At 44.2% G+C, this 20,232-nt stretch overlaps 1 protein-coding gene across 1 annotated transcript; it reads right to left on the bottom strand.

Moving 5' to 3' along the window:
• Positions 1-1,650: 1,650 nt before the first annotated feature.
• On the bottom strand, positions 1,651-20,124 carry DUSP3 (dual specificity phosphatase 3). Its single transcript, XM_072646630.1, has 4 exons — positions 20,010-20,124; positions 16,855-17,612; positions 9,989-10,215; positions 1,651-3,040 (listed from the first exon to the last, which is right to left on the bottom strand). Exons 2-4 carry the CDS (start codon positions 16,974-16,976, stop codon positions 2,841-2,843), a joined length of 549 nt encoding a protein of 182 aa, XP_072502731.1. The 5' UTR covers positions 16,977-17,612; positions 20,010-20,124; the 3' UTR covers positions 1,651-2,840.
• Between the last annotated feature and the right edge of the window lie 108 nt (positions 20,125-20,232).

The raw sequence follows: 20,232 nt of genomic DNA on the forward strand, positions 1-20,232 counted from the left end.
TCCTCTCTCCCTATCCCTTGTGACCAATGGCAGGGAGAGCTGGGAGTCACTTCACTATGGGTTAGCACATAACTTGTGACCTCAGAAAAGAACAAAGCCAAGCGTCCTGAATATAAGAATGCATGCAAATGGGATGGAGAATGAAAGCACTTTCTGAGCAGGGACAATTTTGTTCTAGCCTTTGTAGCCCCACTTCCTGACACAGAAACATTTGGAAAATGTTTATTAGTCACCTATCATGGATTTAGAGAAAGGACCTCAGAGAGCAGGAGTCCAACCCCTTCATTTTACAGATGAGTAAACTGAGGCTGGCCAAGTTTGTGATATACCCAAAGTCACACAGCTAGGAAATGTCTGAGGCTGGATTTTGAACTCAGATTCACCACCCACAATTCCCAACATGCCCAAGGCTCTGTTCACTGCACAAGCCAGCTGGTTCTCCAACTGAATCAAACGAAATGAGCTGAATCAGACTGAAGGGAACAGAATGGAATGCACACCAATCCCTGAGCAGCACAGCTGCTGGCAAGTACTCTTAGAACCCTTCACATTTCCAACTGAGCTGCAGAATGGCTCTTTGGCTAGATTTTATGTGTGTGTGTTTATATGTGTATATACATATACACTCATGTGCATATATGTATAAATGTATATTTATATACACATGCATGTGTGTATATAAATGAATGTTTATTGAATATACACATGAGCATACATATATATCTATATCTATGTGTGTATATATGTATAAAAATATCTATGTGTGTGCGTGTGTGCGTATTTATACGAGCCTATTCATTAATCCTTTCTAAAGAGCAGCCACAGCTGTGGCAAACTCAAAGTTACAGCACATTCCTAGATCCCATGCATTTGGTGGACTCAGGCTAATGATTAGACATTCCACGTTAGATAAGACATCTAAAGATGAGCTCAAAGTCCTTCCCTCCCTTAGGTCATGCCTGGAAACAAAGTTGCCCTGTGGACTCTGAAACAAGGCACATTCCCCTCCTCTAAACTAAAACACAAATCCTAAGAAGTTCCCTGCCATATGCTTTGGGGAAATATTTCTGGCACACCTGGCTGGGTGACCCGAATGAGAACGTTAGGCTGCTGGAAGCTCCATATGGCCTGGGAGTACTCCATCTGTCTCCTGGCGCAATCCCCCCTCCCACCCCCCACAGCAGGTCTTCCTTAGTCATGTGCTGAGGCAAGAAGGATAAAGAGTGTTTAGGGATCAATACCAGTGTAATGAATGGCAAGTTCACAACTGGGATGCCATTCCAAAGGAAAAAAGCAACAAAACCTCCTTAAAGCCTGACTTGGTTTGACAAGTCCAAAGAATACATAGAAGTCACTTTTTTTTTATCGGGAATGGAACAGGTGTCCTAAAAACATCTGCAGAAGAGAGATTAGCAACACAGGCTAATTCCTTCATCAGCCGTTTACTGGGGGCATATCCCTTTCATTCATTCTATCATCAGTGTATGAGGGGAGCATGTCGGTTGTAATGGGACCATCCCCAGCTCCTTCCCTACCACCATTATGATGCTAAAAAATGCAAGATCAGAAATGTGAGACAATGTGATTTTGTTTGGGGATGGGGAGACAGGGAAAGAAATGTGATTTGCTTGTTAATTAAGGCTCCATTCAGACACTACAATATATTTTATTTCTGGTGGCTGCTTGAAAGATTCGGGTAATCTTGAAGATCAAATTATAAGGTGTGAAGAACTCCCCAACTCCCCAAGAGCAAGCCGGGGAATAACCCTTTGGAATAATGAACTTCTGCAGTCTCATCCTGTTGTCATGCTTTCTAAAGATGACAGACACATATACATCTTCTGTAATTGGCTGATGCCCTCCCTCTAAATTCTGAAGAGAAACCAAACCAAAAAGAGCATCCAGATGCCTGCCAATCCCGTCACCTACTGCAAAACCCTCCAAATGGTAAGATATTTTTATACAGGCTGAGCCTGGGTGCTCTAATATAAACCATGCCAGGAACGTTAATCTTCTAATGAATTAGGTGCACATGTTGAACAAAAAATTCCAATAAAACCAATTCTGGATTCAGGCTTTCCAAGAATTAGCATAAACATTGGAGGGAACAGGGAAAAGAGGACAGATCCCCTTAATTTTCCTCTTCTTTTTGAATGTTTTCTACTCCTCCAGTTTCTTTTCTTCAGATGCCTTTAGATGAAGGCATTTTTTTTTCCATGGGAATCCCTCAATCACTGGCATCCTGGGGCCTGTGGACCAAGGGGGGTAGGGGAGGACAACCTGGCTTTGCTAGCCAGCCTAAGCTGCCCAGATAAGAGAGAATAAAGATGGGTGTAGCAGATACTTGAGTGTACAGATCTGGGGGTGGGAGTGGGGGAAAGGCATCAAGGATAAGAGGCCACCAGTGCCTGGGTGGAATGGCTCATCCAGAGCTTGGAAATGCTGAGAGCAAGACCCTGGAGGAAGGTACCTCTACCAGGTTTGCTCATCTTGGATTCTAAAAGGATCTGAATTTGGACAGCTAAATGTCACCGGGCTGTCCGGTAAGCATCCCATCTCTGGGGAAAGGGAAAGCATTACAATTCACACAAGAGTAAGGAAATACCCAAGTTACCAGGAATGACTGTTCGGAAGATGCTCCCTTCCCCGAAGCCTCTTACAGATGACCCTGGCTAGGGCAGGGGACCTCTTTCAGACTCACTCACTGGAAGGTATTTAGACGAGTAATTGAAAAGGTGCATGTAGTATAACCTAACCTGGTGGGGCAGCTTGCTTGTAATTCATTCAATAACTCCCCCAACCAAGACCCTTGGCAGACCTAGTAATCAATTCTCAGTGGGTTACAATTTTCCTTCCTTAATTAATTTCTCATTCAGCTGGCAGAGCTGGGTCAGGAAACCATCGTTGGGGCCAATCTCCCGGTTCTGCCTCACGATGCTCAGTGCGGCTCGAACATCCATACTTTGGCGAAGCATGAGGTATGCGATGACCAGAGTGGGAGAGCGGCTATAACCTTCTCGGCAATGGACAAGCACCTTGCCTGTGATGAAGACCAAAGAGAGAGAATCACATCAACATGAACCAAATTCGATAATGGAATATTATTGCACCAAAAGAAATGACAAAATGAATATAATTTAGAGAAAATGGGGAAGATCTGTAGGAACTGGTACAGAGTGACCTGAGGAGAACCAGAACAATTTATCTAATGAATACAGCATTGTAAATGACTTAGGAACTCTGATCAATGCAATGACCAATCACAATTCCAAAGGCTGAGAATGAGGAAGGCAGAGGGGTGAGGGACCATAGGTACAGAGTAAGGCACATATTTTCAGTCAAGATCAATATGACAAATTTGTTTTGTTTGATTATGCTTATTTGTTACAAGGGAGAGCTTTTCTTGGGGGAGGGGAGAGTGATGGAGAGTTGTTGGGGCAAGGGGAGAATGATAGCAATGCAAAAAAAAAAAGACAGAAAACTATCAATGAAGCATGTAAAAAATACACAGAAGAGCGCCTAAGGAAAATCAGAAAGGGATCATAGATACACAAGGCAGTATTGAAACCACTTTGTTAAAATTAATATATTTCAGGAATGGTACAGTGCTAGGCAGTACAGTGAATAGAGCACAGGCCCTGGAGTCAGGAGGACCTGAGTTCAAATCCAATCTCAGACACTTGACACTTACTAGCTGTGTGACCTTGGGCAAGTCACTTATCCCCAATTACCTTGCCTAACCCCCTCCAAAAAGAAAACAAAGCCATCTTTCAAAAAAACAAATCGTACGTGGCATCTTCATGATTTCATAAACGATCCTCTTTTTCTGTCTTCCTTTGTATATGAAAAAAACTCACCTTTGTTGAAAAAAAAATCATTTAGAACAGAATCACACCAATAGCACCTATCTGGGGCATGAGACAGAAACCAATAGGATCAGGCACCCCCTGAGGTCAATGACTACTCACTCATCTGGCAGGGGGAAACTCTTTCCTTAATAGCTGATTAGTCTTTAGTGTACAGGCCAAGTCCCAGGGAGCATTGCTAAGCTGAAGGAACTCACTCTAAAGGCTCAGAGGGAGTAAATGAATAAAGAGCTGGTCTCAGAATCAAGAATACCTGGGTTCAAACTCTACTTAGACTCATACTGCCCTCTGCAACCACAGGGGAGTCCTTAATCTCAGTACAAGTCAACCCTCTAAGATCAAGCTGCTTATCTGCATTGGAAAAGTACATTTCTATCCCAGGATTCTTTGCACCCACAAGCACATCAAACAAAAAAGACAAATATTTCTGACCATCTCTTTTCTAAGATGTCTACTTTGCAGCACTCTCCAGGCCTCTAGGGTCTGCAGGAAGTAGGGGGATTTTGCCATTAACCTCTACTCCCATTTCACCCGATTCTGAGTCCTTTTTCAGATCATAAGGTGAATCTCTTTAGGGAATTTATATTTGTCTGACTTGGAAGTTCTAAATTTTGCCTGATGCTTTCTCCATCACCAAATATACACAAAGTGGCATTTACTCATTAAATCTCAACCCCTAAATACTGCCTATTTCCTGGCCCCACTCCAGCTCTTGGCTGGGATTTCTGTTCAGGTAGGGATCAGAAGAGAAGAGCTTAGAGATCCCTTGCTTCTCATCCTTATGATTCTTTTATCCGCAAGGTGTCTTCAGGGGATGCTTCCAAACCCAGCCATTTTCGAACGAAAAGGGATCTGAATTCAAACCAATCCCTCAGTGAGTTTTCAAGAGCAGAGAAGACATCCCACTCAACAACACCCAACCCCTGAACCCACCAGCATGATCCGTGTTTCTAGGGGCAAATGCTAATGAAAATCCATTAGACCAATGGTTCTTCACCATGTTTGAGTCACAGTTTGGTAAAACTTAACCTCTTACCAAAATAAGGTTTTTAAAAACATAAAACACATAGGATTACCAAGAAAATTAATGATGTTGAAATACAGTGACCAAAAATACGCAGCCAAGGCACTGGTTAGGAAAAGAGGGCAGTGCTGGACCCTGCACATCCCCCTTTTCTAAACAGAAACACAAATCCAAAGCAGTTCTCAGACATTTGCTTCAGGGAAATCTCCTGCCAGATGGCTCACTTCCCAAGCAAACTAATCAAGAACTGAAATTTCCTTCCCCTGGTTCCAGTGCTACAGAAGCTAACCATCAGGGCTCAGTTTCTGGGTCCCTTTGCTCAGGAGCAACTTCCCAGTCCAAAATGCCGTCAACATGCAAGGAAGGGAAAGACCAATATTCACACGGCACCTTATGGTTACACAGCTCTTGGCTGACATTTAGAGCTCAAAGGGATCTTAGGGGCTATCTAATCCAACCTTTCATTTTACAAATGAAGAAACTATGGCACTTGCTCAGGGTCCCACTGGAAATAAGTGGTGGTGCCAGGATTTGAACTCTGGTCCTCTGACTGTCAAGCCAGTACTGTTGCCACTGTATTATGCTGCCTTCTGTTCATATTCATTATTTCATTTTATGCTCATAACAACCTTGTGAGGTGGGTAGTGTAAGTATTTTTATTATAACAAATTTTTTATTTTGGAGACAGGGTCTCCCTATCCCAGGCTGAAAGTGCAGTGGCCACTCCAACCCAACTCCATCACTATCCTGCTCCATTTCTGACTAAGACTGGTTTGCGTTTCTTGGGCAATCTGGTGGGCCCACTATATTGGTGGGCCTGATCAGGGGGCCCACCATATTAGTGCTGGATTTAGTACAGATACCCAACTGGCTCAGCCCAGAACTCAAGTGATCCACCAGCCTCAGCCTCCCCAAGAGCTGGGATTCAGGCATACCTACCAGACCCAGTTATATCCATTTTATGGATGAAGAAACTGAGGGTTACATAAGTGGAATGATTTACCCAAGGTCACTTCATTAGGAAGCAGCAGGCCTTGTGCTGACCCACCCAAAGTCCAACGTCCTTTCAACTATACCAAAAATGGTGAAAATGGTTATCTGGTTTTCAAAGTCCCTAAGCACTCTGCGGAGTTATTTATATTGAGTATTAACATGGTCTCTAGGCACAGCAATGACTTGATTAATCTGCATATTAAAAATGCCTCCTCCCTAAGGACTGAATTTTTTACATGAGGCAAGAAAGGATAACCTCAATTCTATGCATCAAGATCATGCCCCAAACATTAGGAAGACAAGGTGACCGGGCAAGAAGGCACTAGTACAGAATGGACTGGCCAGAATCTGAAATCACTATTGGTTTTGTTATCATTTCATTATTCATTCACTCTTTTTCCCTATAATCTTTAATCCGAAGAGAACAGCCAAGATGTTAGAACAGGAGGAGTACAGTTCAATGACACACACAAATACAAGCACATACACATACACACACATATATGCTTGTCCCAAATACTCCACAAAGACCTAACAAAACACCAAATTGAATCCTGATTAGAAAATCCAAGGAAGAATCACAGAGTCATTTCTCCAGACCAGTTCAGTGCAAAAGAGACAGAGACATGAAATACTGGAGATGGGGTTTAGCCAAGAAGTTGCCATATGGAGCCTTCCCGTGAGGAAACTGGATTAGGACCTGTGGCTGTTGTAGTATGGCAAGAAGAGGTCTAGGATCCACTACAGAGGGACTTGACTATCCTGGGAGCAGGAACAGGTGCCAACCAGAAGCTTTGTAACTCTTACTTCAAGCTGGATTTGAGCCCCTACCAGGGCAGAGGAGGGGGCCCAAGCCTAGAGGTGGTAGTCCTGGGCACAGTGGTTATAGACCTGAGGCTGTGTATTGGGCAAGGAACAGGAACAGAAGCGACAACCATACAGTTGTATGGTTCTGACTCCTACAGCAAAGCAGGATCTCAGATCCAGCCCCCAGCCCCAATTAAAACCTGCAGCAGTATAACCAGGACAGAGATGCTCAGATCAAAGGAGAACCTGCAGGATTTATAGTTAGCTGACTTACAGCAGTAATGCCTCTGAATAACTTTGGTATTGATTGTGAGACATGGAAGACACTGGTACAGGATGGCCCAGCATGGCATGCCTGCATCAAAGAAGGCGCTGTACTCTCTGAACAAAGCAGAATTGAAGTAACTCAAAAGAAAAGTGAGCTGCACAGATCTAGATAGTCTAAATAGTCCAAATATTCATGTGGACTATTTGTGCCTGACCTGCGGTAGAAAATTCTGAGCTCATACTGGTCTGATCAGTCGCAGCTGGACACACTATACATTGACCCAACATTGTGATGTCATTTTGGTCGTCTTTGAGAAAGAAGGACAAACAACGACAACAATGGGAAATCCAACCAGAAAAAAGCTCTCCATGGTGTTTTCCAGACCCAAACACAGGTAAGGAGCTTGCACTGCTGACACCAGGAGGGCGTCAGTCAGATCTACCCAGGATCACATGGCTCTGAGCACACTGAAAACCTGTTAGTCCCATCCTGAGTCACTTCTAAGTCCCTTGAAGAATACAGAACCCGAAAGCAGCAGCAGGAACCCTAGCAAACACAAAACAGGAACAAGCAAGGCCCTCCCTCCAAAAGTGTGCAGAGCCTGGCCCTAACACAAAGCCCATATTCGGAAAGTAAGGCTAGAAGAATGAGTAAACACCTATCACTGTGGTGTGGTTACTGATCTAGAGCCAGATATCCTGGAGAATGAAGTCAAGTGGGCCTTAGGAAACACTGCTAAATAATGAGGCTAGTGGAGGTGACGCAATTCCAGCTGAGCTATTTAAAACCCTAAAAGATGATGCTGTTAAAGTGCTGCACTCAATATGCCAGTAAACTTGGAAAACTCAACAGTGACCACTGGATGGGCAAAGATCGGTTTATGTCCCAGTCCTAAAGAAGGGCAATGCCAAGAAATGTTCAAATTACCAAACAATTGTGTTCATTTCAAACACCAGCAAGGTTAGGCTTAAGATTCTGCAAACTAGGCTTCAGTAATATATGAACCAAGAATGACCAGAAGAGCAGTATGCTTTCCAAAAAGCCAGAGGAACTAGAGACCAAATTTCCAACATTCCCTGGATTATGGAGAAAGCAAAGGGGTTCCAGAAAAACATCTATTTCTGCTTTATTGACTATACTAAATCCTTTAACTGAGTGTAGTTCACAACAAAATGTGGCAAGTCCTCAAAGACATCAGAGTACCTGACCATCTCACTTGTGTCCTGAGGAACCTGTATGAGGACCAAGAGGCAACAGTCAGAAGCAAACATGGAACAAGTGATTGGTTTAGGACTGGAAACGGAGTATGACAAGGCTGTTTATTGTCACATTATCCTATTTACATACTGGGCATATCATGTGAAATGCCAAGTTGCATGAAGCAAAAACTGGAATTAAGGTTGCCAGGAGAAATATCAATAAACCCAGATATGCAGATGATACCACTCAGATGGCAGAAAGCGAAGAGGAAGTCAGAAGCCTCTTGATAAGGATGAGAGAGGAAACTATAAAATCTGACTTGAAGCTTAACATAAAAAAAAAACTAACATCCCAAATTGGTCTCATCACTTCCTGGCAAACAGAGGGAGAAGAAATGGAAGCAGTGTTAGATTTTATATTCTTGGACTCAAAAGATCACTGCAGATAATGAATGCAGCCATGAAATTAAAAGATGCTTGCTCCTTGGAAGGAACACTATGGCAAATCTGGACAGCATACTAAAAAGCAGAGACATCGCTTTGCCAACAAAGGTCCATACAGCCAAAGTTATGGTTTTTCTAGCAGCGATGTCTGGCTGTGAAAGTTGGACTACAAGGAAAGCTGAGGGACATAGAATCAATGTTTTTGAGTTGTGGTGCTAGAGAAGACTTTTGAGAGTCCCTTGGACAGCAAGGAGATCAGAACAGTCAATACAGAAATTAATTCAGGCTATTCACTGGAAGGTCAAATATTGAAGGTGAAGCTTAAATACTTTAGCCACATAATTAGAAGGCAGAACTCACTAGAAAAAAATCTGATGTTGGGAAAGACTGAAGGCAAAAGGAAAAGGGGAAGGCAGAGGATGAGATGCATAGAGAGTATTATGGAAACAACAAACATGAACTTGGACAGACTTCAAGAGATACTGCTCCCACCAGGCCCAGAAGGTAAGCAACTTGAGGCTAGGGATTGTTTTACCTTTCGTCTTTTCATCCTCCAAGTCTAGCACTGTGCCAGCATACAGGAGGCATTTAATGAATGTTTATTAAACTGAATTGGAATTGGAATGGGGCTGAAAATTTCTAAGTGGTTGTTAAGTCACCACACTATTATAGAAAAAATCATAAAAGAGAGATGTGATTTGAGGGCAGTGATGAGAACACATGGAAAAGCAGCAAAACCAACAAATAACAACTGTAAATGAGAATGACTGAGCACGATTAGATGACCTTTGTGCACTCTGGCCACCTAGGATTTCCCTGCAGCACTGCTACTTATCTGTCAGCATGACTGCTGTGCTTTTCTGGAGACCCTGGAGGGCTTAAAGGGTTTCTACAATTATACCAGCAGGCAGTCCCTGAGAACAGCTCTGGACCAATGCATTATTTTCTTTCTTTAGCTTTTTTTTTTTTTCATTTGACAGGCATTTATTTTCTCTACCTATCTCCCTCCTTCTCACTCCTCCACTTTAAAAGGAGAAAACAAGCAAACAAAAACCCTGTAATCAATAGTCAAACAAAACAAATTCCCAATTCCCAAACTGGTCACGTCTAATAATGCGTCTCATTCTGTATATTCAGTCCATGGATAAGGCATTACTTAAGGTAATGGTGATGGCTAGAAAGTGTTACTATTCAAGTCCTGAGTCAGAGTGCTGCAGTCACGGATAAAGTTCGTTAGTCTTGGAGGGTTTGGGGCCCACTTGCCAAGCAGACAGGTGTGCCTAGAAAGAGTCCTAGCTCCTCCTGGTCACTTCTGTCTCATTCTAATAGAGCACCAGCTCCTTGCCTGTTCCTGGGGCAGTTATGACTCAGCGGGAGCTGTTCTTACCATCCTTCTGGTTCAGAGCTCTGTCAATGAACTCTGCCGCCTTCTCAAAGAAAACACTGAGGTTGAACTCTTCGGTGTCGTTGGCTTTGATGCCAAGGTAGGTGATGTTGGTACCTTCGTAGAACTGGGCATTGGTGTTCACGTGCATGAAGGACTTTCCCTCAGCAGCATTCAGCACATGCGTGATACCCAGCTGCTGCAACTTGGAGATGTCCTGCGCCACAGTCCTGCATGGCAAGGACCACCAGAGAATGAATCATTCATGTGACAGCTTGCACAGCCCCAGGGGTGGGAGAGAAGGACGGCTGCTTTTGCAAGGCTCCAATCTGCCTCGGTTTGTTAATAAAACTCAGCAGCTACCTCTCATGCCTTCTACCACTCTAGAGAAGCAAATACCTCACCTTACTTACAGCTGAAATTCCTCTAAGAGTTGTCTGGTCCTACTAAAATGTGAGCATTTGGGGGTAGAGACTGTATTACTTTTGTACTTGTATCTGCAATGCTCAGCAGAGTGATGTGTACCCAATAAACATTTTTAAAATCTCTGTATCTCTCCCTTTTTTTCTCTGTCTGTATCTCCCCTCCCTCCCTCCCTCCCTCTCTCTCTCATCTGTCTTTCTGTCCCTCTGTCTCTCTCTTCTTGACTTCCCTCTTCTCTTTCTCCCCTCTTATCCCTCTCTCTTCCTTCCCATCTCCCTTCTTTGCTCTCTCCCTCTCTTCCTCCTTTCTCCTCTCTCTTTCCACTCTCCTTCCTTCCCTTCTCTCTTCCCTCTTTACCCCTAAATTTTTTGAAAAAGTACTCATCAGTACTGAGTTACTGAGCTCCTTTTCCTCTTCTTATAATTTTTTTGTTAGGGAAAAGGGGAAAGAGATGTTTGGAAATGAAAGTCATGTAAAAACAAGCAAAAAAATCAAAATTTTTTAAAAGAAAAAGTAGTCTATACCTAATGCTTCCATTCCACCCATCCTCTCTCCTCACCCCCTTGCAACCTGCCACCCTCACCACATCCTGGAAGAAACATCAGCAGCACCTGACATTGCACAGTGTCAACTTAGAGTCAAGAAGGTCTGAGCTCAAATTGTTCCTCACAAGCTAGTGAAACTAGCTTCATGACCCTGGGGCAAGTCACTTAACTTCTCTGGGCCTCAGATTCCTCATCTGTAAAATGAGGACAATAATAACATCTACCTCAGGTCTGCAGTATCAAACAAGATAATATATTTAAAGCACTTTGCAAACCTTAAAGTACTCTATAAATCTTAGCTATTATTATTATTGACTAGTGCTATAAGATCTGCAAAATATTTTCTATACATACACTGTCTCTTTAGAGCCTCATCTTTCTACCCTGTAGGGTGAGGAGATATTATTCTCCCTGTCCCTCACTCCCACCATTTTCTAGCTAATGGCTCAGAAATGTTAAGTGATCAGCAAATGTTTGAGGGGGGATTAGAGGACCAGAAGTAGAGCTGAAAGGGACCATAAGGGTCCACTGAGTTCAATATTTCCTTGTGTTACACAAAAAAGGAGAAGCCAGTTCTGTTTGATGCTCCATCCCCTCTACCATGATGCTCCTCTCTCTGTCTATAGTGCTCTCTCCCTATGGATAGTGCTCTCTCCAAGGTGACCAGGTCTCCGAAGACCCACTTATCCCCAAATCCAGTGCCCTTTTCTCAGCATTCTCCTGGGCCCCTCTGCAGCATTTAACACTTGAACCCATGGCCCCATACTGTTCTGGTTCTTCTCCAGGTGGGCTAGCAACTCTCCCTGGGTCTCCTCTCCTAAAGGTTAGCATTCCTCCAGTTTGGGTCATCAACTCTCTTCTCTTCACACTATTCTCTCCCTTGGAAATCCTATTCGCTCCCAGGACTTCTACCATGACCCCCTACGTAGATAGCTCCCAAAACTATATCTCTTGGCCTGTCTCCCAAGCTCCAGATGCATATCTCCAAATACATATATGACATTTCCATCTGGACACTTGGCTACTGCCTCAACCATAATACATTTCCCACCTTCTGGTCTTTCCCCATCTAAGGCTACCTTCCTTATGCATTGTAGGTACTGATTTATTTACACATGGCTTCTCCCATTAGAATTTTAAGTTTCTTGAAGGCAAAGATTATTTTTACCTTTCTTTGGCACCCTAGCACTTAGAACAATTGTGCCTAGCCCAAATCAGGTGCTTAATAAATATTAATCAATTGGTAAATACATTATCTTGTCCCCAAAACCTATTCCTCCTTCTGAGTTCCCTATTTTTGTCCGTTGGGACTGGCATTTGCCCAACTTCCTATGTTCACAGCCTCTCCTTTACCTCCCACGTTCAATCTGTTGGTTCCACCTCTCAGCAGCATCTTTTAAAGCCATTTCCTCCTTCCTATTCCCACTGCCACCATCCTGGTATGGGCTGTGGATACCACCCACTTAGACTACTGCAGTTCTCCCCTTTCCAGTTTCTAAGCAAAGGATGGATTTTGTTCCTTGATGAAAATAACCTCTCCATCACTAAACCTTGGATCTTTCCCTCCTATCTCCTCTGCGATCTTACTCTAACAATCATTCTCTCTAACATACCTTCAATATCATCCTTTCTACTGATTCCTTCCATTCAGCCTAAAAAGTATACTTAAATCTTCTCTCTCCTTAAAAAAAAAATCTTCTTTTTGACTCAGCTACCCCCTCAAATATTGCTCTCTCTCCTCTCCTCCCTATCACTAACAAATGTTGAGAGTAATCTACATTTGTTTCCTCCACTTCCCCATCATTCACTCAGCTCCTTACAATTTGTCTTTTCTCCTCACTACTCCATTGAAACAGTTTCCCCCCAGGTCACTAATGACCACCAATCACCAAATACAAGTGGTCTTTTTTGTGCCCAGCAGTATCCTCAGTAGCACCCCCTCCTGGCTGCTACTCTCCTCTCCCTCTCCTCCCTTAGTTTCCACAACAATGCACTCCCATGACTTGCTTCCTTCCTATCTCTCACAATCCTCTCAGTTCTTGGTTTACATCCTTCACCTGCCCTCAAATGTGGGTGTCCCATAAAGTCCTGTCCCTGGCCCTCTTCTCTATGCTTTCTGAGCAGGGATCTCATCCAGTCCTATCATCTCTGAGGAGCAACATGACTTCTCCCACCACTAGGATGACTGTAATCAGTAAGACAGAGGACCACCAGGCATTATCATCTACCCTACCATGGATGCCCCACCCCTGCTGAAGCACTGATAGTCTGCCCTTTCTGGTGCACTCTGTGGAAATCTGGGGTCTTGCCAAGAGGCCTATAGCTGAACTCCCTTACATAAAGTTGACTCCAAGGGAGACCTCCTTGGAAGCACAAAGTCACTTTTTCTACATGTATTCCCCAGTGCTGACCATGACTCATTAAACTGCAGTGACTCCCTATTGCCTTTCCTAAAATTAAATTTAAACTTCCAATTGTCATTTTAGGGGCAGCTAGGTGGTGCAATAGATAGAATGTAGTAGTCAGGAAGCCTCATCTTCCTGAGTTCAAATCTAGCCTCATATGTATTAGTACCCTGGGCAAGTCACTTAACCCAGTTTCCTCATCTATAAAATGAGCTGGAGAAGAAAATAGCAAACCAATCCAGTATCTATGCCAAGAAACCTCAAATGGGGTTATGAAAAATTGGACATGACTGAAAAACAACAAAAATTATCACTTAAAGGTCCCTTTTACAACCTGGTCATGACCTACTTTTCTAGGCTTTTTTACAAATTACTCCCCATACTTCATAATCATACTCTGCAATATTCTATAATTCAACTCTACATTCAATACATATTCTATGCTGTATATACTCTGTCCTCTATAATGCATATTTTATATTCTATAATATTCTATAATTCACACTCTATAATCCAACTGGTTTTCCTGCTGTTCATCACACATATGATTCCATCACCCATCTTTGTGCCTTACTGCCTCCCCACTGACACCCCCACATGCCTTCAACACCCTCCTTCCTCAACTCCACCTCTAAGCAGACTTGGTTTTTTTCAAGGTTCAGCTCAGGTGCCTTCCTACCTGGGGCCTTCCCTGGTTCTTCCCACTTACAGTGCTTCCCTCTGAAAACTGCCTTATATTTATTTTTACTTTGTGAGGTAGCATGGTAGATAAAACCCTGGACATAGTTGGAAAGACCCAGCCTTATGAGCTTTGTAACCCTGGGCAAGCCATTTAATCTTTTTGTGTCTCAGTTTCCTGATCTGTAAAATTAGGAGGTTGGACCCAAAGGCCTCTAAGATCCTTTCCAGGTCTTAATCTACAGTCCTATATGTCTGTGTTCTGTTTTCCCAGAAAGAATGCAAGCTCCTTGAGACAAAGATTGGTTTCATTTTTGTCTTTTGTCTTCAGTGCCTAGTATGGTGCCTAGCATGCTGTTTAGTCATGTCCGACTCTTCATTTGGGGTTTTCTTGGCAAAGATACTGAAATGGTTTGCCATTTCTTTCTCCAGCTCATTTTACAGATGAGGAAACAGAGGCAAACAGGGTTAAGTGACTTGCCCAGGGTTCAAAAAGCCAGTAAGTATCTGAGGTCACATTTGAACTCAGGTCTTCCTCACTCCACACCTGGAGTTCTATACTGTGAGCCACCTAGCTGCCTCTGGCCTGGCATACAGCAGGCATTTAATAAATACTTACCAATTGATAGAATTCCCACTGCCACCCCAACTTCTCCTCCCATACCCCAATTTCAAGACCTCATGTCTTCTAGCGTAGACCATTATAAAGGCTTCCCTAAATGGTCTTCCTAATTCCAGTCATCTAGAGGCAGCTAGATAGTATAGGGGAGAGTGTGCTGAGCCTGGAGTCAGGAAGCCCCAGAGTTCCGAATCCATCTTTAGATACTCACTATGTGACCCTGAGGCCAATGACCTTAACCTGTGCTGCCTTGGTGTCCTCAGCTATAAAATGGGGATCATAGAAGCACTTTCCTCCCTCTCAGAGTTCTTGAGGGGATCCAATGAGGTAGTATTTGAAAAGCTCTTAGTACAGGGTCTGGTATATATGGTAGGTGCTTAATGAATGCTCATTCCCTTTCCTAGTCTATCCCCACTTCTGTACACCCTTCTTACTGCTGCATACATAATCTTTAAGGCATCTCTCTCTGTGTGATCATGTCATACACACTTCAGTGGTTCCACACTACCTAATAAATACTGACTCCTGATCTTGACAGTTCTTACCTTCTATAATGCAACTCAAATCTAGCTGGCCAGCCTAACCCCATGGTCCTTCCCATTCATTCATTCCATGTTCTTGCCATCACCCTTTCTCATCCTGTCGATGACTCCTCACCCCAAATGCCCTTCTCTGGTTGTTGGGAGTCCTCCCTTCTCCTCGAGGCCCAACTTAGACACCCCTGCCTTCATAGATTCTTTCCTGCCTCCCCCCTCCAAAATCTCTTCTATGTGCAAATGACCTTTTCCTCTTCAAATTCCTCACTGAACTTTCCTGGTTCCCCTGCCCCCTTTGCCCTCATCTCACCCTCCCTTGACTCAAAGGTATCTGAGACAATCTTCTCTCATGAGATGAATAGCTCCTGGAGAAAAAGGGTCTCTGAGTCACATCAACCTTTGTAGCCCAGAACTTAGGAGTGTCTTGTACATATGTTAAAAAAACAACAACAACAAAAAAACCCCAAAACATTTAAATGTTGTGCTAAGCTGACTTGAATAGCTTTATGGAATAGCTCCCTATCAGGTGTTTTTGCACTCCCTCTCCCCAATTCACAAACGTGACTTTTGCATGGCTGCCAGATTCAGCTAATTTAGGTGATACTGTGGCTAGAATGTTGGACTAGGGAGTCAGGAAAACCTGAGTTCAAATCCTGCCTCAGATATTCATTAGGTGCATGCTCTTGTGACTTAACTTGGGGTGGGGTGGGGGAAGGGGGGGAAATAGCATCTAACTAATCAGATGAGATAGTTCATGTAAAGGGTAGCTGCCCCATTGGCAGCATTTAGTAGACACTTGCCAAATGTTTTGTTTTTTTCCTTCCCTCCTCTGCTTTACTTTTCTCATCCCTCCAATGAGGTGAGACTCCATAGCCCCTATGGCTTCTTTCACCGATACCTCTATCCTATTGTGTGTCGTGGGAGCGGTAAGGAGGAGAGTGGAATCTACTTCCCTGTGTCCCCTCCAAAAAAAATCCCACAACTCTACACGGAGAGTAGAGGGTAGTGTCCCCGCCGGGCCGGGAGGAAAGGTGGGCCTGGGGCGGCTCACGAGCCCTGCTCTGAAATGCCCCGACAGTTTCAGATGCCCGTTTTAGCGTTCCCTAGCAGGCAAAGTTCTAATCTGAGTCTATGACATCAGTCCCCACAGGGGCTGGGGCAAGAATTTCAGAAATTTGTCGTGACTTTCACTGCAGATCCTGGCAGCAATTATCACGTGACAAACCAAGAAGGAGACTCCCCTAGGTCACCTGTTAATGAAAGTGCCAACCTGCACACACCCCAAAAATAGACCTGCCCCACCCCAGCTCCGAGGCAGCCGGACTCCCTGGCCAGCTCCAAACTCAGCATTCTCCACCCTGACCTTGCCCAACCCAGTCCAGGCCCATCCTTACTTCCCAGACCGGGGGTGGCGATGCAGTTCACCTTTCCATACCAGGAGGTGTCAATAAACTTGATTTTTGCTGCCCCGAGGTGGCAATGAACTTGACCTTTTCGGGGATGGGGGTGGGGAGGGGAATGCACTTGACCATCCCGGGCTAAGGGCAGGGCTGCTCCCCTCCCCCAGGGAGGGTGCAGCCACACGGGGGAGCTGGGGGAGGAGAATGCCCGGGGATGGGGAGGTCGTGTTGGGCCCAAACCCCCACCACACCCCGTAACTCACGCATTGCCCACGTAGATCCTGGGGATCACCTCGTTGCAGGACTCGCTCGGAAGACTGTAGCAGCCGCCCTCCGACAGCAACTCGTTCAGATCCCGCACCGACAGCCCGTAGGGCCCCGCCATGACCGAGGAGGGGGCGGGGACGGGGGAGGGAACCGGAGTCCAGACCCGGGAACCGGACGCCCCTGGCCCGCCCAGCAGAGCTGGGCGGTGGCTCAGCGGGGGGCCCGCCCCCCGCCGGCGAGGCCCGCCGAAGCCCGCCCCCTGGGCGTACCCCAGCGCCGGGCCCGCAACTGGGCCAGCCGCCACCCCCGCCCCGGGAACCTCGTGCCGGAGGCGGGAGCCGATCACCTGGCGGCTGGCCTGCGAGCGATCCAGAGTGGAAGGCGGACCGGTTGGGCCGGCGACCGTCCTGACTAGGCAACCGGACCCCAGATTCGAGCTTTAGGGGTTCGGCTTTGTGAATAAGTTCTGGGGGGGAGGGGGCGGTCTGGGCGCGCTTCCCGAAGTGACTGCCTCGGGAACTGGGTGCTCTGAGTTCTAGTTCTGCTCTCTGCCTTTTGACCTTGAGCAAGTTATATAACCTCTTAATGGGGGGAAGGGAGGGGCAACTCTCTGATAGTCAAATATGGACCAGATACAGATCTGACTTAATAGATTTCCCAAAAAAGGTCTGCCCTGTCCCTCAAAAAAGGTAAATTGCTAACCCCCCTGGAAAGGTCAGTGGACTACGTATGTCATTCGTAGATTTCCCAAAACCTGTGGGGAAAAAAAAGGGGGGAAAGGTAAATTGTCATCTCCTTAGAGAGGACATTGGACTATGTATGTCATTGACAGATTTCCCAAAACCTGAGGTCCCATAAAAAAGAAAAAAAAAGATAAATTGCTAATTCCTGTAGAGAAGATGATACTGGGGAGAGAGAGAAAGAGAGAGAGAGACACACACACGGAGGGAGGAAGGAAGGAAGGAAGGAAGGAAGGAAGGAAGGAAGGAAGGAAGGAAGGAAGGAAGGAAGGAAGGAAGGAAGGAAGGAAGGAAGAGCTCATTTCTTGAGGGATGACAGCAATCAATGTATGTATTGATAGACTGATAGATTCCCTAATACCTGTAATTCTGTCCAAAAGGGTGGAGCATAAATTGCTAACTCCTCCAGGGAGGACAGAGATCTGCTTGTCTGTCAGTCAGTCAGTTAACATTTATTAAGTACCTTTTATGTTCTGGACTTTGTATTAAAAGCTGGACATATAAAGAAGGCTAAAGTCCCTGCCCTAGAGAGATGCTCACAGGCTAATGGAGGAGACAAGATGCAAATAGCTGTCTACAAACAAGCTATAATGCGATAAATTGGAGGTCATGAACAGAAGAAGCCTCTAGAATTAAATATTGGTAGAGTTTTCAATACCTGTGGTCCAGTCCAAAAAAAAAAAAAAAAAAGAGGAGGTTGGCAAATTGCTAACTCTTGGAAGGAGTACAGTGACCAGACATGTCATGAAAATCCCAGGTCCACTTTAAAAAAAAGGAAATTATTCCTGGGAAGAGGGGAGTGACCATGATTTCCAAGCCAGTCCAAGGTTAGGACACAGAAGAACAGAAAATAATAACAATATGTCACTCCTTTATATAGGACCCTTTAAGGTTAATAGGACAATCAATAGATGTTGGTGACTTAGCACAGTGTGTCTGAAAGTGGCCTTGGGGCTCCCTCCCCTGCCTTGGTGATTATATCCACAGAGACCACCAGTTTCTGTAGCATAACTGGAGTAAAATATTCAGGTTATTGAATATCTGAAAAGACATAGATCCTCAGATCAGAAGGAATCATAAGAGATCACAGGATCATAACACGCAGGGAAAAAAAGGAACTTAGAGCTCATGAAAGGGATCCTTAAAAAAATCTTTTAAATTTGTTTCCCATCTCACCCAAGAATTCCTAATCCAGTCTGCCTGAAACTACTTTCAGAAATGGAGAATATAATAAATCTTAGGCCCTCAAATATAGTTCAAGAGATAAATGGACTCAAACACATATAACTTGGCTGGTGGGGCTATCTTAGATGTCATCTTATCCACCTAGACTCCATTCCCTCCATCCTCCCACCCCACTCATTTTAACCTAGGGGCAAGGGGTGGGGGTTGGGGAGTGAGGCTCACTTGTATCCAAGGTCACGTGACTGAAAAGTAGCAGAGATAAACATTGAACCCTTAGTCCAATCTATATCCCCAGACTGCTGACTGCTGCCCGTAAAAGATGACAGATCAGAAAATAATAGTAGTTAGCATTTATATAACACCTGTTATGTGCCAGGCACCCTGCTAAGGGCATTTATAAATATCTCATTCAATCCTCACAACCACCTTGGGAGGTAGGTGCTATTATTATCCTTGTGTTACAGATGAGGAAACTGAGTCAAATAGAGGTTACTTGTCACACAGTAAATGTCTGAGGCCAGATGATAGATAGATTAGATAGATAGATGGATGGATGGATGGATGGATGGATGGATAGATGGATGGATGAATAGATGGATGGATGGATAGATAGATGGATAAGATAGATAGATGACAGACAGATATAGATGATTGATAGATTAGAGAGATAGATGGATAGATAGATAGATAGATAAAGTCCCCTCTGTCCCTCCCATCCCATGACCCCAGTTTGTCTCTTTCTAGTCTCCCCTACATACCATCCAACCAAACTGGGTAATTAGCTATCAAACTAAACAATTATTACTTATCATTCATTAATTTCAATCCTGCCTTTTCCCATTATTGGAAGAATAGCACTCTCTAAGTCCCTTGATTCTAAGGGAGATGAAAACACTAGGGAGAATTCTGGTTTGTTGTGTTCCAAATTACTAAGGATTTTATAAAGATTATAATGATTAAAAAGTTTTCTTTTTTAAAAGCCTCTGTCCCATTCTTAACCACAAAGGAAGATACTTTTCTTTCCTTTCCTTTACCTACCTAAATAGGACAAATGAATTTGAAGCTATATGGGATCTCTTATTCCCACCCTACAAGACAAAATGTAACTTTGTAATCTCATCAGTCAACAAGAAGCCCTAGCCACTCATTATTATTATAATTGTAACACTTACTGGTCCGCAAGGAACTTTACAGAAAACTTTGACATTCACTATCTCTCAACCTACCTGTGAAATTGATCTCAAAGGAGAATAATTGTTATCCCCATTTCCCAAGCCAGGAAACAGTGGCTCAGAGAGGCTGGTGATGGGATACTATGACCCCAAGCCAACACAAACATCATCTGTGGGTTTTACAACCCTCTTTCTTAGCAACTTGGCTGTGCTTTTCACTGATGTCACAACAGGTTGACTATGACAATCACTAATGGGTAAAGCTAAGTAGACCTCA

Source organism: Notamacropus eugenii, chromosome 2 (genome assembly GCF_028372415.1).
Source record: "Notamacropus eugenii isolate mMacEug1 chromosome 2, mMacEug1.pri_v2, whole genome shotgun sequence".
Taxonomy (NCBI): domain Eukaryota; kingdom Metazoa; phylum Chordata; class Mammalia; order Diprotodontia; family Macropodidae; genus Notamacropus; species Notamacropus eugenii.

Bases quoted from the DNA above. Each gene is read 5' to 3' on its own strand.
- DUSP3 (XM_072646630.1), bottom strand. From the start codon at position 16,976: ATGGCGGGGCCCTACGGGCTGTCGGTGCGGGATCTGAACGAGTTGCTG. The intron at 10,216-16,854 runs GTGAGTTACGGG...CTTGCCATGCAG, and splicing joins AGGATCTACGTGGGCAATGC to GACTGTGGCGCAGGACATCT. The intron at 3,041-9,988 runs GTAAGAACAGCT...TCTTCATCACAG, and splicing joins AGCTCTGAACCAGAAGGATG to GCAAGGTGCTTGTCCATTGC.